Source organism: Xiphophorus hellerii, chromosome 4 (assembly GCF_003331165.1).
Source record: "Xiphophorus hellerii strain 12219 chromosome 4, Xiphophorus_hellerii-4.1, whole genome shotgun sequence".
Classification (NCBI taxonomy): Eukaryota; Metazoa; Chordata; class Actinopteri; order Cyprinodontiformes; family Poeciliidae; genus Xiphophorus; species Xiphophorus hellerii.
This window is the reverse complement of record NC_045675.1, coordinates 29,630,953-29,643,234: the sequence shown is the minus strand read 5'-3', so window position 1 is coordinate 29,643,234 and position 12,282 is coordinate 29,630,953. Positions and strand designations below refer to the sequence as shown.

General features: G+C 37.9%; 2 protein-coding genes across 5 annotated transcripts in view; both read left to right on the top strand.

The window, feature by feature from the left end:
* Nucleotides 1-9,862, top strand: part of rhpn2 (rhophilin, Rho GTPase binding protein 2) — a 32,631-nt gene extending 22,769 nt beyond the window's left edge. The window contains exons 10-15 of one of the 2 annotated variants that reach the window (XM_032561053.1): nucleotides 1,864-1,983; nucleotides 2,092-2,286; nucleotides 2,660-2,706; nucleotides 5,340-5,486; nucleotides 7,696-7,851; nucleotides 8,171-9,862. In XM_032561053.1, coding sequence (XP_032416944.1) covers nucleotides 1,864-1,983; nucleotides 2,092-2,286; nucleotides 2,660-2,706; nucleotides 5,340-5,486; nucleotides 7,696-7,851; nucleotides 8,171-8,431 — 926 coding nt within the window. In that variant the 3' untranslated portion in view covers nucleotides 8,432-9,862. Of the gene's footprint in view, nucleotides 1-1,863; nucleotides 1,984-2,091; nucleotides 2,287-2,659; nucleotides 2,737-5,339; nucleotides 5,487-7,695; nucleotides 7,852-8,170 lie in introns of both variants that reach the window. The other variant, XM_032561052.1, reaches the window with a different exon arrangement.
* A 2,138-nt stretch (nucleotides 9,863-12,000) lies between these two features.
* Nucleotides 12,001-12,282, top strand: part of cep89 (centrosomal protein 89) — a 42,903-nt gene continuing 42,621 nt past the window's right edge. For all 3 annotated transcript variants that reach the window (XM_032561086.1, XM_032561085.1, XM_032561087.1), the window contains exon 1: nucleotides 12,001-12,278. In XM_032561086.1, the coding sequence (XP_032416977.1) occupies nucleotides 12,237-12,278 (42 nt within the window). In that variant the 5' untranslated portion in view covers nucleotides 12,001-12,236. The remainder of the gene's footprint in view (nucleotides 12,279-12,282) is intronic.

The window sequence follows — 12,282 nt, the reverse complement described above, 5'->3', positions numbered from 1 at the left end:
GCTTTAGCAAAACAAATTGGTTCTGCCTCATGTAGAAAACATTATTGAATGTTCTGCTCTTTGCCTTTAATTCTGTGTGAGCTACTGTGGGTCTTGCCAGATGAGTGAACTGAACTACAGTGAGCCCTTGCACTATTACACAACAGCTATTTAAGGATTCACACACACACACAATTCAGAAGCTTTGTCTGCAGAAACTGTGATCAACAGAGAGTGGAGAGGGGAAGGCAAGGGAAGAATTTAAAGTACAAAAAAAAAAATTCTGGAGAAAAGTTACAATGTTGCAGGATTATTTCTTTATATCTCTGTCCAGTGGATAAAAAAAATAACTCCAGAGGAAAAAAAGCGTTCTGTGGTTGATAGCAACGTTGTCGGTTTTGTAACTCTACTGGTTGTGTAACGGCGGTGATTGATTAGTTCTGATGTCTTGTAGATGTCATATTTCATTCTTTATAATTAAAAAAAAAGAAGTTTGTGGTTTATTTTCTAATCCACAATCCAATTGAATCCCCTTTTGTCTATGTTGAAGCTAATTCACATTCTGAAGAGGCCAAGCTGAAAGTTTCACCGGAGCACACGAAAACATTAGAAACTTCCTAGAGGACGATTGTAATTCTTGGACTAGGACACAACTACAGATAACGACATGGAAACTAAGCTGCTTTCAATCTGGCAGCTCATTAACAAATTCCTGGCAGACGAGGAAAATAAAGCAGTTAACCACAGAACCGTGGAGAGAGGTTAATTTCCAAGCAAGAAACGTCAGTGAATGACGGCAGCAGCGGAACGGAGATGAAACACAAACACCAGCAAATGGTTCTGCCTCAGTGAGGCGAGCTGTGTGATCCAAACCCAGAGAAAGTTCTGTCCAGAATATGTAGATGACAACTTATAAGCACTAATGAAGTTTTAAAAGAAATTGATGAGCTTCTTAGTAAAGAAATAATTGCTGTTTAATTTTAATATTTACAGAATTCAGCAAAATTCATGGCTTTTTTTTTTTTTTTTCAAATTTTGCCACATCACAACCACATACTTCAATATATTTTGTTGGGATTTTATATGATCGACCAACAAAAAGTAGTATGTAATTATGAAGTGAAAGGAGAATGGTTAATATTTTTCTTAGTCTTTTATTTTTAATCTTAATAGTGTGGAGTAGTAACAATTAAGGAGTCACTGATCGAATAGAAATTTGCTGCAGCATAGACATCATAGACATTTATTATTTGCCATTAGAGAGACTAAGAGCATATTAGAAAAGCTACACTGCAGAAACAGAAAATCTTACCAAGTATTTTTTGGTCTAGTTTTCTAGTGCAAGTAAATTGTTACTCTTGGAATAAGACATAATTAACTTACAAGGAACTTTTAAGAAAGATAAAGAATTGTTTTTTGAATCAACAATTCCTTAATTTAAATTTAAAAAAAGAAGTACTAGTTCCGCTGACAGATTATTTCACTTATGTTAAAAATATCATGTTGTAGGTGAAATAATCTGCCAGTGGAACTAGTACTTTTTAATTCAATATTAAGGAGTTATTGATGTAAAACAAGCTCCTATTCATTGCTGACAAGTTACTTGTAAGTTAATTTGGTCTTATTTCAGGTGCAACAAGATATTTGTACTGGAAATCATCCCAAAAATACTTGGTAAGGTTTTGTATTTTTGCAGTGTATTTAATTGCGTACACCAAGTGTCGACTACATTTATCAGTGCTTAACTAACAACCCTGTCTCTTTAAAATCGTGTGCAGGACTTCTGATGCAGCAGACTTTAAAGGAGCATTTCTGAGCTCCTCAGACTACAGGTGAAGGTTTTCAGGGTTGAAGTGACGGATCGTTTCTCTCCTCTGCGTTTAGTGGGTCCCAACGACGACGAGGACCAGCAGGAGAAGACCTTATCTCAGGTGTACGATCAGCTCCCCGAGGGATGCTCCCCACTCGGCATCCTGAAGAACAAAGACGAACGTGAACGGATTGGTAAGCGAATAACAGCAGTGGGAATCAACTTGATGGGATTACACTAGAGGCTGCCTCGGCAACACAAACGGCTGTTCATTTTTGACTATATTTTGTGTATTTTTCCAGGTAAAGCTCACATTCGCCGTGCCATCTCGGGTCACGAAGAGGCTCTGAGGAACTACAGCCTTTGCCAGCACCTGGAGAAGCTGGAGGCTCTGCAGGAAATTCTAAAAGCCAGCCACCGGCGCTCGCTCGACAAGTACAGCGACTACGACAACGAGGAAGAGTTCGTTGACTATGTCGAAGCTCCAGACATCATCTGTGAGTCCTGGGGGTGTTTTTCTTTTTAGAAAAAAAAAAGAAGCAAATATCCTGTTTGCTTTAGCACAGGAGGTTAAGATGAGATTCGAGGAATGCAGTCTGTCTGTGTTCTTGCGTTAAGAGAGAGAAAAACCTCCCTGTGATTGACTTGGCAACAGAACAATGACCCGGAGCGTCTCCACAACAAACGCTTCCCGAGCTCAGAAACCATTGTGTTGACTTTCATGGTGTCCACACCTGCTGCAGTTTTATTAGCTTTGATAAGTGACGGTTAGGTGACGCAGTATTTATTCTGTTGACCTCCCCTATACTCCTCCCTGCAGGACGGCGGATGTAAATGACCTCATTGTTTTTCTTCTTCCTCTCCCCTCAGCTAAAACGGAGCACAAAGCAGAAATGGAGCTTCCTGCTGCCACAAAGGTGAAAGTCACCGACTTTTTCCAGAGGCTGGTATGTGGGTTACTAATATTCTTTTACTCACATTGCTATTTTTCCTGTTTTTTTTCCCTGGTTGGTTTATTCATCAAGTGGTATAAAATGTCTGTGGATTTGTGTGTTTTTACCATTAAGGATCTGCTTAGAATTGAACACAAACAGACTTTGACTTTTTTTTTTTTTTTTATCATTTCTGAATACAACCAACCAAGGGTGAGTTTCCAGGGAGCTCTGGGACATTTAATCATGTGTTTAAAGACGTGTCATTCCCAAAGCCTCCTGGACTTTCATCCAAAACAACAAATGCCAAACTAACACTAACCATGAACGGAAATGGGTTGAGCGTGGTTTAAGCCTTATTTTGGTTACTATGGTATAAATTGAGGAAACAGAGAGAGGTGGAACATGCTGTGGGTTAGTATTGGTATTTTGAATTCTCTTTGTGATATCTGGTTAAGGATATTGTTTGAAATTTCATATCAATCATACTCAGACTTTTTCACATTTTCTCGCATTACAACCACCAACGTCAATGTGTTTGAATGAAATGCTACGTGACAGACGTACAAAAAATGGTGCATAAGGTGTGACATTCATTAATCAGAGAACAGGCCTAAAAGTAACTACAAGAGATCCAGAGAGACCAAACGAATATCCCGTCCTGTTCTCTGAAATACTCTACCTTTCCAGATTAGATCTGTCCACAGTCTGGATCATTTTAAATCACTTCTTAAAACTTATTTTTATTCTTTGGCATTCAATGGATACTGTAGCTCTTCTGTTGTGACTTTTTGAAAAAACTTATTATTACTCAGATTTTTTTTAACAGTATATATAGATTTTTTTTTTCTTGTATTATTTCTCTTTTTCTTTTCATCAACTTATTTTATTATTGTTTTTGTGCAGCATTTGGTGCCGTTTTAAACCTGTTTCTAAAGTGCCATGTAAATAAATTTGACATTGACATCCTTACACATCTGACTTTTAGGGGGAAAGTGACAAGAAGTCGGCCATTTTTGAAAGAACATCAGCAAGAAGTGGTTGTACAAAGCAAAGCATCGACTCTGTGGGGCGGATCGGAAATGTACAACAAACTTTATAGACATTTATGTGCAACTATTGTTAGTCTATTACTTCACATTCATTGGAATAGATTGACGTTTGTGGTTGTAATGTGAGAAAATGTGGAACAGTTCTCTTATTCCATTTACTCTCCACAGTGATTCCTAAACTCCTCACGTCTAAACATTCAGTTTCTGATTCCTTTTGGATCTCATGCTAAATGCATGAAGGAATGTCACTATTTACTATGTAATAGTGATGGTATGGGCTACGTCTCTTTGGTTAAACCCAGTTTACAGCTATGCTGATAAAATGCAGGCATCAGTTTCAGTCAGCAGGTGGTAAAGCCTCAGAACAGAAGGACTTCTGTTGTTCCTGTCATAAAATCCAAGCCACCTATTTACTAGCAGTTTAAGCCCAGGATTGTCATCCTTAGAAAGATAAAGAGGATTGCTGGATTTAGAACAATAAATAATAACTTTGGAGTTAAAAGAATCTTTTCTTGTAATCAAATTTATTGTTCCTATAAGTGTGTGAACTTCTTCGTTCCCTGGTGTTAAACGGTTTTACAAAAACAGTTACATTTATGACGGCCAAACCCGATCTTCATCTATGAAACAATAAAGTCACAAGTGTAACAGAAAGTAAACCTTGGGATCTTGTAAACTTTTCTGAGACGTGACATTGTAAGGAGGATCTTTTTATAATTTTTTTATTCTCATTTATGCTTATTAATACATTCGGAATGACTGAAAAAGCTGAAACAATTGGATTAATCGCAATTAATCGATTATTGAAATAATCATCAAGTAAGTTAGTTGATTAAGCATTAACTGGAGTATACAAACTCAAAAAAAGTCATTTGGTGAAAAAACCCCCAAGATATTCAGAGTATTAAGCCAAAACTATACAAAAAATATGTATGTTTTGTATTTAAGATAAAAACACCTTTTTGTTTTTACATATGTTTTAGCCAAGACTCCTCAAATGGTGTAGCTTTAGCTTCACCTGGTTCAGACTTACTTAAGGAATGCTATGTTGTTGCATTTTAGGCAATAAAATGTTTATTTTCTTATCCGGAAAAAGGAAATTGAAACATTTGTTTTTCATGTTTTAATGTATTTCTAATGTTGCATAAAAATGACAAGTGGTTGAATTTTGAAATCTGATTATTCTTGTACTAAAATAATCAGTAGCTGCAGCCCTACGCAAGTAAAAAAGCAAAGTACTTTGAAAATGTTTCACTTTCTGAAAGCATGTTGATAAAATTCATATGTCTGACTTTGTTACACAGAAACCTGATAACACAGATGCTCGTGGTTACTGAAGAGAGAATGTATATGATTGCTCTCTGTGTAACTTGGCGTACAAGAATCTTGACAGAACTACACAGGAATTTGCCCCTGACCGCCGTGTCTCGACAGGTCATGTGTCAGTGAAGACACAAGAACCTGGAATTTCAGTTTTACCCCATTACAAAACCCAACAGGACCTTTTAAATTGAAAAAAAAAAAAAATCTAATTAACCTAAGCATTTCCACCTTGTGTCCACTCAGGGCCCTCTGGCGGTCTTCTCGGCCAAGCAGAAGTGGACGGCCCCGAGGAAAATCCGAGTTTGTGCAGAGGACAGAGACCTGGGTTTCACACTGAAAGGAGAGGCACCAGTTCAGGTGGTCTCACTGGACCCTCTGTGCCGCGCCGCCGTAAGTTAAACTGCATTCTTTACATCTGGCTGCACACGACTAATTATGTTAGATTTGGAACGCAAAGGCACTGCAGACCCAAGACAAAAGTAAAGAACTCGGTCAGAAACTCAAATGTAAGTTTATAAGGTGAAGATGTACATATAAATTTATCCAGACAGGAGGAGGAAGTCAGAAGAGAACTTGTCTTAGAGGGCTAGCTTGGATACCTAACAAACCGGCATGCTACCCAGGGATTTAAAAGTGCTTTGAGTGGAAGTGAGTCTAGCTGTAATGCACCACAGTAGTGATTGACCACTTATGCCTAGAAGTTTTATTCAAAATGTCAAATTCTCGTGGCATTTAAGTAGATGTTGGAATCAGTTTTGACCTAAATGATTACTTTATTTGTGTACTCAAACTCAAAAACGTATCATAGGTTAGCTTTGTCACTGCATGTTGTTTTGCCTGGATACAGCCATGCTGATAGTCAAATAACACCAGTTCCATTTCCATTGACCATATAATTGCTCAAATTCATATTTTGAAAATAAATTTGTTTATGGAAACACGGCAATTAAAAAAAGAATCTCTTTAAATTTCAATAAAATGTTTTGCTGCTAGGATGAGGTGTTTTCTTTTTCTTTTGTCAAATCAAAATTAGTTTATTTCACAAAATTGCAAAGGAAACACTTTTCTTGCATCACACGAGTCACATGATCAAGACAACAGGAAGTGTTTGGAGGATCATAGCAAGACATGTTTTTTGTGTGATTTATTGCATGAACAGACTTACTCGCATATGATTTTAATTGCGTTTTTTACCTAATGGAAACACTGCAGGTGCGAAATTGTGTTGTTTTTTTTGACATTAGCAGAATCTCGACAAAGGTTTGCGCACATATGTAATGGAAACGCAGCTACTGTCAAAACTTACTCCTTCACTTGTCTCACATATTGAGAAAAGTGGTGTTATTGCTAAAGCTATTTGTCATTTATAGACAATGCAGGTGACGTGTTTTGAGAGAGATGCAATAATTTCCTTACTGTTATCAGCTGAGGTTTTCATGCTGAATCATAAAAAGTACAAATTAAAGTAAAACGATTGATTTAATTTCCTGGAAATACTCTCCTAAATATAAATTTTGTTGTTCCAACCCCTCAGTTTTGAGCTACTCCTTTTCTTAAAACCAGCTTTCTAGTTGTTTAATAATCTTGACTGTTTTAAAGGAGAGAAATCTGTCCTGCAGACCTATTTATTTTCACAGAGCTTTGAGGAAAGTAAGAGCGCTCACTCCTTTGACATATTTCCATTAGGGCTTTTTTTTTTTTTGCCTAGCAGTCAGTTTTCCATTTACAGCCTTTACAGAGGGGGAGGTTGCATATGCTGAGTCATCTGTTGTATATGGCAGAGAATTTACTGTTTTCATGTCAAATAAGTCTGCTGTAATATGACCTACTTTAACAAACCATTGGAAGGACCTGTTCTAATTTATTTGCATTTTGTACTTTGACAATTCTTAGGCTTAAAGGTTATGAAGTGTGAAGGGTCCTCTAGTTCTAACTCTTTGCACGATAATTAAGCGACCAGCTCAGTTTGAGTCGGCTTTTTTCGGACAGGAAATATGGACTAATTCCAAACACTCCTACCGGTTTTGTGGGCATTTGATTCAAATGAAATCTGGCTCCGTAAGCTCAACGGGATTTGCGTCTAAAAATGTTGGAAGGCGCTCCCCTCCTCCCTCCTGACACTCTGGCCACTTAATTAAATTAAGAAACGGGGAGTATTTACGCCCTGCAATCCTCTGCAGCCTGACAGCTCATTAAGATGTGCTAACAAAAAGCATTCCTTAATAAGCTGCGCAGGACATCCAGAGAAACAGATTAGTTGTAAGGCATAAGCTTTACCAGGCCAAACTCTTAGCAACTCTTTAATAAAGCATTCAGAAGGCTTTTTTTTTTTTTTACTCAGGCAGCTGATTTTGAAGAGTTATCGACCAGCTCATGCGAATGTAAATCAAGCAATTAGACAGAAACGGTTCAACTCCTGCCTGTGGGTGTGGACCCACTCAGAAAAAGACACACTCTTACACACACTCTTACCTGTCTGTTGATTTTAGCTGTCTTAGGGGATGAAACAAGACGGAAGTCCTTAAAGGCATTCTCTGTGAATATGTTGTCGTCTTTAAAATCCAGTGTTTGACTCTTGTCTCGTCCATGTCTTTTTAAGACCGATGGACTGAAGGAGGGCGACTACATTGTTGCCGTGGGTGACAAAGACACCAAATGGATGGCTGTCAGCGACATGATGCGACTTCTGAAAGACTTGGATGAGGAGGGGATTGAAATCCAGGTGGTCAGCGTGATCGACAACAGCCCTCCAATGGTATGTCTGACGAATTCCTGGAAAAAAAAAATGAATTAAGGAGGCTCTTGTCAGACATATGTTAGAATTAAATATTTCCACTATGTTGCAAATCTATTGATACTCTTAAAATGTTCATGTGAATACCAAAAAAGTGAATGCATCTTTTTTTATCAGCTGGACAAACTACACATAAATGTAAGGTTGAAGGAAATTATGCTTGGTTGGAGTTTATTAGACAACTTTAGTATGACACCATTACTGCAGCACACTTACATATTTCAGACTGGCAACAAAAGCAGGACGTAGCTAATCAAAAACACTTCCTGTGTCTACACAGCCTACCAAGAGCGCCACCTTCAGCGGAAACCTGCCCAAGACCTACTCCATGATTTGCCTGGCCCACAACGACGAAGACAAGCCCCCCAAGAACCGCAAGGTCATGAAGAAGTCGTCGTTCCTCAGCTGGGGCCTGAAGAACAAGATGAAGAGCGCCAGCACCTTGAGCCTGCCCACGGACGACCACTCGGGGGCGCTCTCCTGGAACAAACCCATCCCCACGTTCCCCACCTCCAGCACTTACAACAACAACTGCCACTGAGACAGCTGCCGGAGGTGCTCTGCTGTACCCGCGCCGGGTGCGCTTTCGTACGGAGTAGTCGTCACTCATTTTGGTGTTTCAGCACCAAAAACAACAAACGTGCCAAAAACAGCACACAGGCTGCCCGTCTTAAGAGCGTCAGAGATAATGGGAAACCATTTTATTCCGTGCCAGCGCGTGTACAGCACAGTATGACTCCAGTTACCATTCATCTTAAGACACACACACACCCACACAAAAACCTCTAAAATTTGTGAGTGCACCCATGCCAGCGTCTACTGCTTTTGCAAGGCAGTGATTAGAATGTGGTCTAAGAAGTCCACAGCATTCCTGCATACATGAAGGACATTGTTACAAAAAAAACGTCACACAGCTGATCAGTGAGGGAAAACTAAAAGTGCTGTGAAGTTCTTTTTTTTTTTTTAAGCCTAGGGAGATTTATTATTTTTTTCTTTATTTTATGTTTTTAGAATGCAATATCCGATAAGCTGCTAAATCATACCTTTAGTTTTGTGTTACTGTCTTCTTTTTTTTTTTTTTTTTGTATTTTGAGAAACAGCCTTTAAAGATGGTGTTTGAACTTCGTGCCATGTCTGGGACGCTGTGTAAATAAAGAGACCTTTGTGTTTTATCTCCCCACATGCCTCCACGCCCGCGACGAATCATTTACCGATCTTATATTTTCGTAGGAAGCCGGAGCCGTGCGTCTTCATTAATGTGAATCTGTACGTAGTCGAATCTATGTTAATAGAAGGGAAGGATGTGGTTACACTGATTATGTTTGCGACGCACACTCTGACAAACGAGAGTGGCTCGGATCAAAGCCCGCAGCCACGCGCCTTAACGTTAACGCTAACAACTCGCATTTTTTACTGACACTCCTCAGTGTTGGACTGTATCTCTTTATCTACAAAGTAGATTCTTATATTCGTTTGATAATCAAATTATTTATGTTGTTCAAAACCACAAAAATAAATATATATATTTACCTTTTAAGTTTAGTTCAAGTTCTAAATTGTTACTTGGAGGATTTCTGTCTTTTGGAGGAATGTATTTTATTAGCCTTGGAAAAATTGTCTACTTCTACCTTTTTTTTGTTTTGTTTTGTTTTTCTAATGTATATTTGTAAATGTTTTCATAAACCTATGTAATTTTCGGTACTGTCTGCGTTTACCTAACACTGTTTTAAGGTGCCATGTATGTTAAATGATGAAGTAGTATGTATGCATGTTAGCCTTTTTTTGTGTGTGCGTTAACGCTGCAGTGCCTGGTGATGCTGAGTGCCTTAGTGTGTATGCAGAGGGTTCGGTCTCCTTTTCTTGAAATGCTTTCTGGTCGCTCCATGTTCTGCACTTTGTGCTACATTGTTAGGTCTTTGTCATGTGTGTTCACTCGAATAAAACAGAATAAACAAAAGTGGGGTAAGGTGAATTTTCTGAAGTATTTGTCAGGCTTTGTGTGTCTGGACCCAACAAAGCGGAGCAGGTGGGAAATGTCTGGAATGAGGTTTGACCTACACACACACCTCTTAAAACATTTTCAACAATTTTTTTTTTTTTTTTTTTTTTTTTTTAAGTCAGGCTGGTACCACATGACATCTTAATCCATCATTCCACAGACTGAAGGAAACCCGTGATTACATTTGACTCATTTGAGCTTTTTATGGCCTTAACAATTGATTGTGTAATGTGTGCTCTAAACTTAAATGGGATTTTTTTTTTGTTAAGTGAAAGTTTGTTTCTTGTTGAACTTTTCCCATTATGTCAGTATAGAAAATGTAATCAAAATCTAAATCGAAGCTTAAAAATAGTCTAATTAGTATGTAAGTCGGTTGCATATGGAAAAATAAAGTGATGCCAACATTTAGTGGTAATGGTTAAGAATCTCAAGTCTTTTACTGCAGCAGTGTAATAAGACAGTTTTTTGTTTTTTTTTAGAAAGAGCCCATCTTTAACTACATTTATACAAAGAGGAAAAGAAACTTATACACTTTTAAAGTTTTTATTGGCTCTAGTGGTCTTTATTTGAGAGTGGTTAGACAGGGAGGTGGGTAATGAGAGAGGGAGAGGACATGCAGCGGAGGTCATCAGGTCGGGATTTGAGTCTGACGGCTGCATCGAAACACTAAGGCCTCCATACCTGGGTTGTGCTTTACCCCTGTGTCACCACAGCAATGTTGTGATTACTTCCTGAAAGTTTCAGAAAGAGCAGGAGTTTATTAAAGAGATGGGCATTAAATTAGAAAGTCTTTTTTTTTTTTTTACCGACTGAAGTTAACATAGTTACTTGGTTGTGCTATAAAATGGCACTATGTGTCTGGAAAACACATAACACTGCCCTATTAAGTTGAGTTGACAGGTTTCTAGAAATGTAAATACTTTTGAATACGTTTCCCTGGGGTTTAAATATGATGTGACATAGAGTCCTACTCCCTTTAAATCACCAACCACTAGTTTGGTTGAGGCTCCAGATTCAATTTGCCTCCGTGAACAGTCAGCAGGTTGGTAGCTTAATTCCAAGGATTGGTGTTAGATAAGTGAAATAAAGAGTGGCATGTTAGAGTCACCAAATCTTCCTAACAACAATATATACGTATGTTGTAGTTGGCTGTTTTTGGGACTGTTCTAGAGCTGACTGTGCAAAGAGGGATGAGTCATTAAAAGAAAACATAGACAAAGGATAATAGCTATGTTCATCCAAGACTGTAACACAACAACCAAGTGTTTTCAGTCCGCTGCAAAACACAAAATCTTGTCAGGAATTTTTGTCTAGTTTATAGTCTATATTTTTTGTACAATGGAAATAAGGCAAAAGTAATTCAAAAGTAACTTTTCAGCAAGATATGTAAGCTTGTTTAAGTCAATAATTCTTGAGTATTAATTTAAAAAGTACTAGTTCCACTGGCAAATTCTTTCACTTATAAAAATATGTTTTTCTTATTTCAAGTGGAAAAAAACTCTGCCAGTGGAAATAGTTCTGTTAGTATCTATATTTAAGAAATATTAACTAATATAATGCAGTTTTTTATACTGAATGTTAAAACAGACTGAAAGCCATAGTGGGGAGTCCAAATCAGATCTATTATGATCACGTTTTCTTTTCTGTCGTTTCTACATTTGGATTACCATTTACTGTAATCCAAATGTAATGTAACGAAGGTTTTAATTACTGTCTCAAACAAGTCTATGCAATGGAGGTCTCAACTTGGTGTAGGTTGTAGGACTAAGGGGTACTTGGATAAACTGGATTTTCCAAACTAAGTAATTATGTGTTGATTATAGCCAGCTTATATATAAAATACAAATGAAAAATTATTGTTATCAAGTATAAAACCTAAAGTAATGTTTTCTTTCCTCCTTTGTTTCCTTGCTTCTTTCTTTAACGCACTGTCTAGGTATCAACCGATCTCATGCTTTTTTAAATTTTATTTAATGGGACACACACGCCCCCTGGTGGACGGACTGTTAGTTGCTGGAAACATCGTTGCTAGGGAATTTAAAACGGTGTCTGATTGGCTGTATTTGAGCAGGGAAACCAATCACCGCATCTTTTGCAAAGACGTGGTTTCCCATAGTTAAGCGTCTAGATACGGCGGCTGGTAAATCAGTATCTCCTTTTAATTTAGTTAGCTTGGTTGTCGTAGACTGTTTTTTTAAGAACAGCGAACTAATTCAATCATATTACAAGAACAGGATAGCGGTTGGGTGTTTTTAAGGCAGTTTGGCGATTAGCTTGGGAAGTCTTTGCGTAAAAGAAAAGCTTTTTGTCCGTCAAGTTAAAGAGCTAAAGGTGAATCATTTTCATAATGATGAAATTCAACTTCAGACGGGAGAAAGACAAGGAGTTTGTAA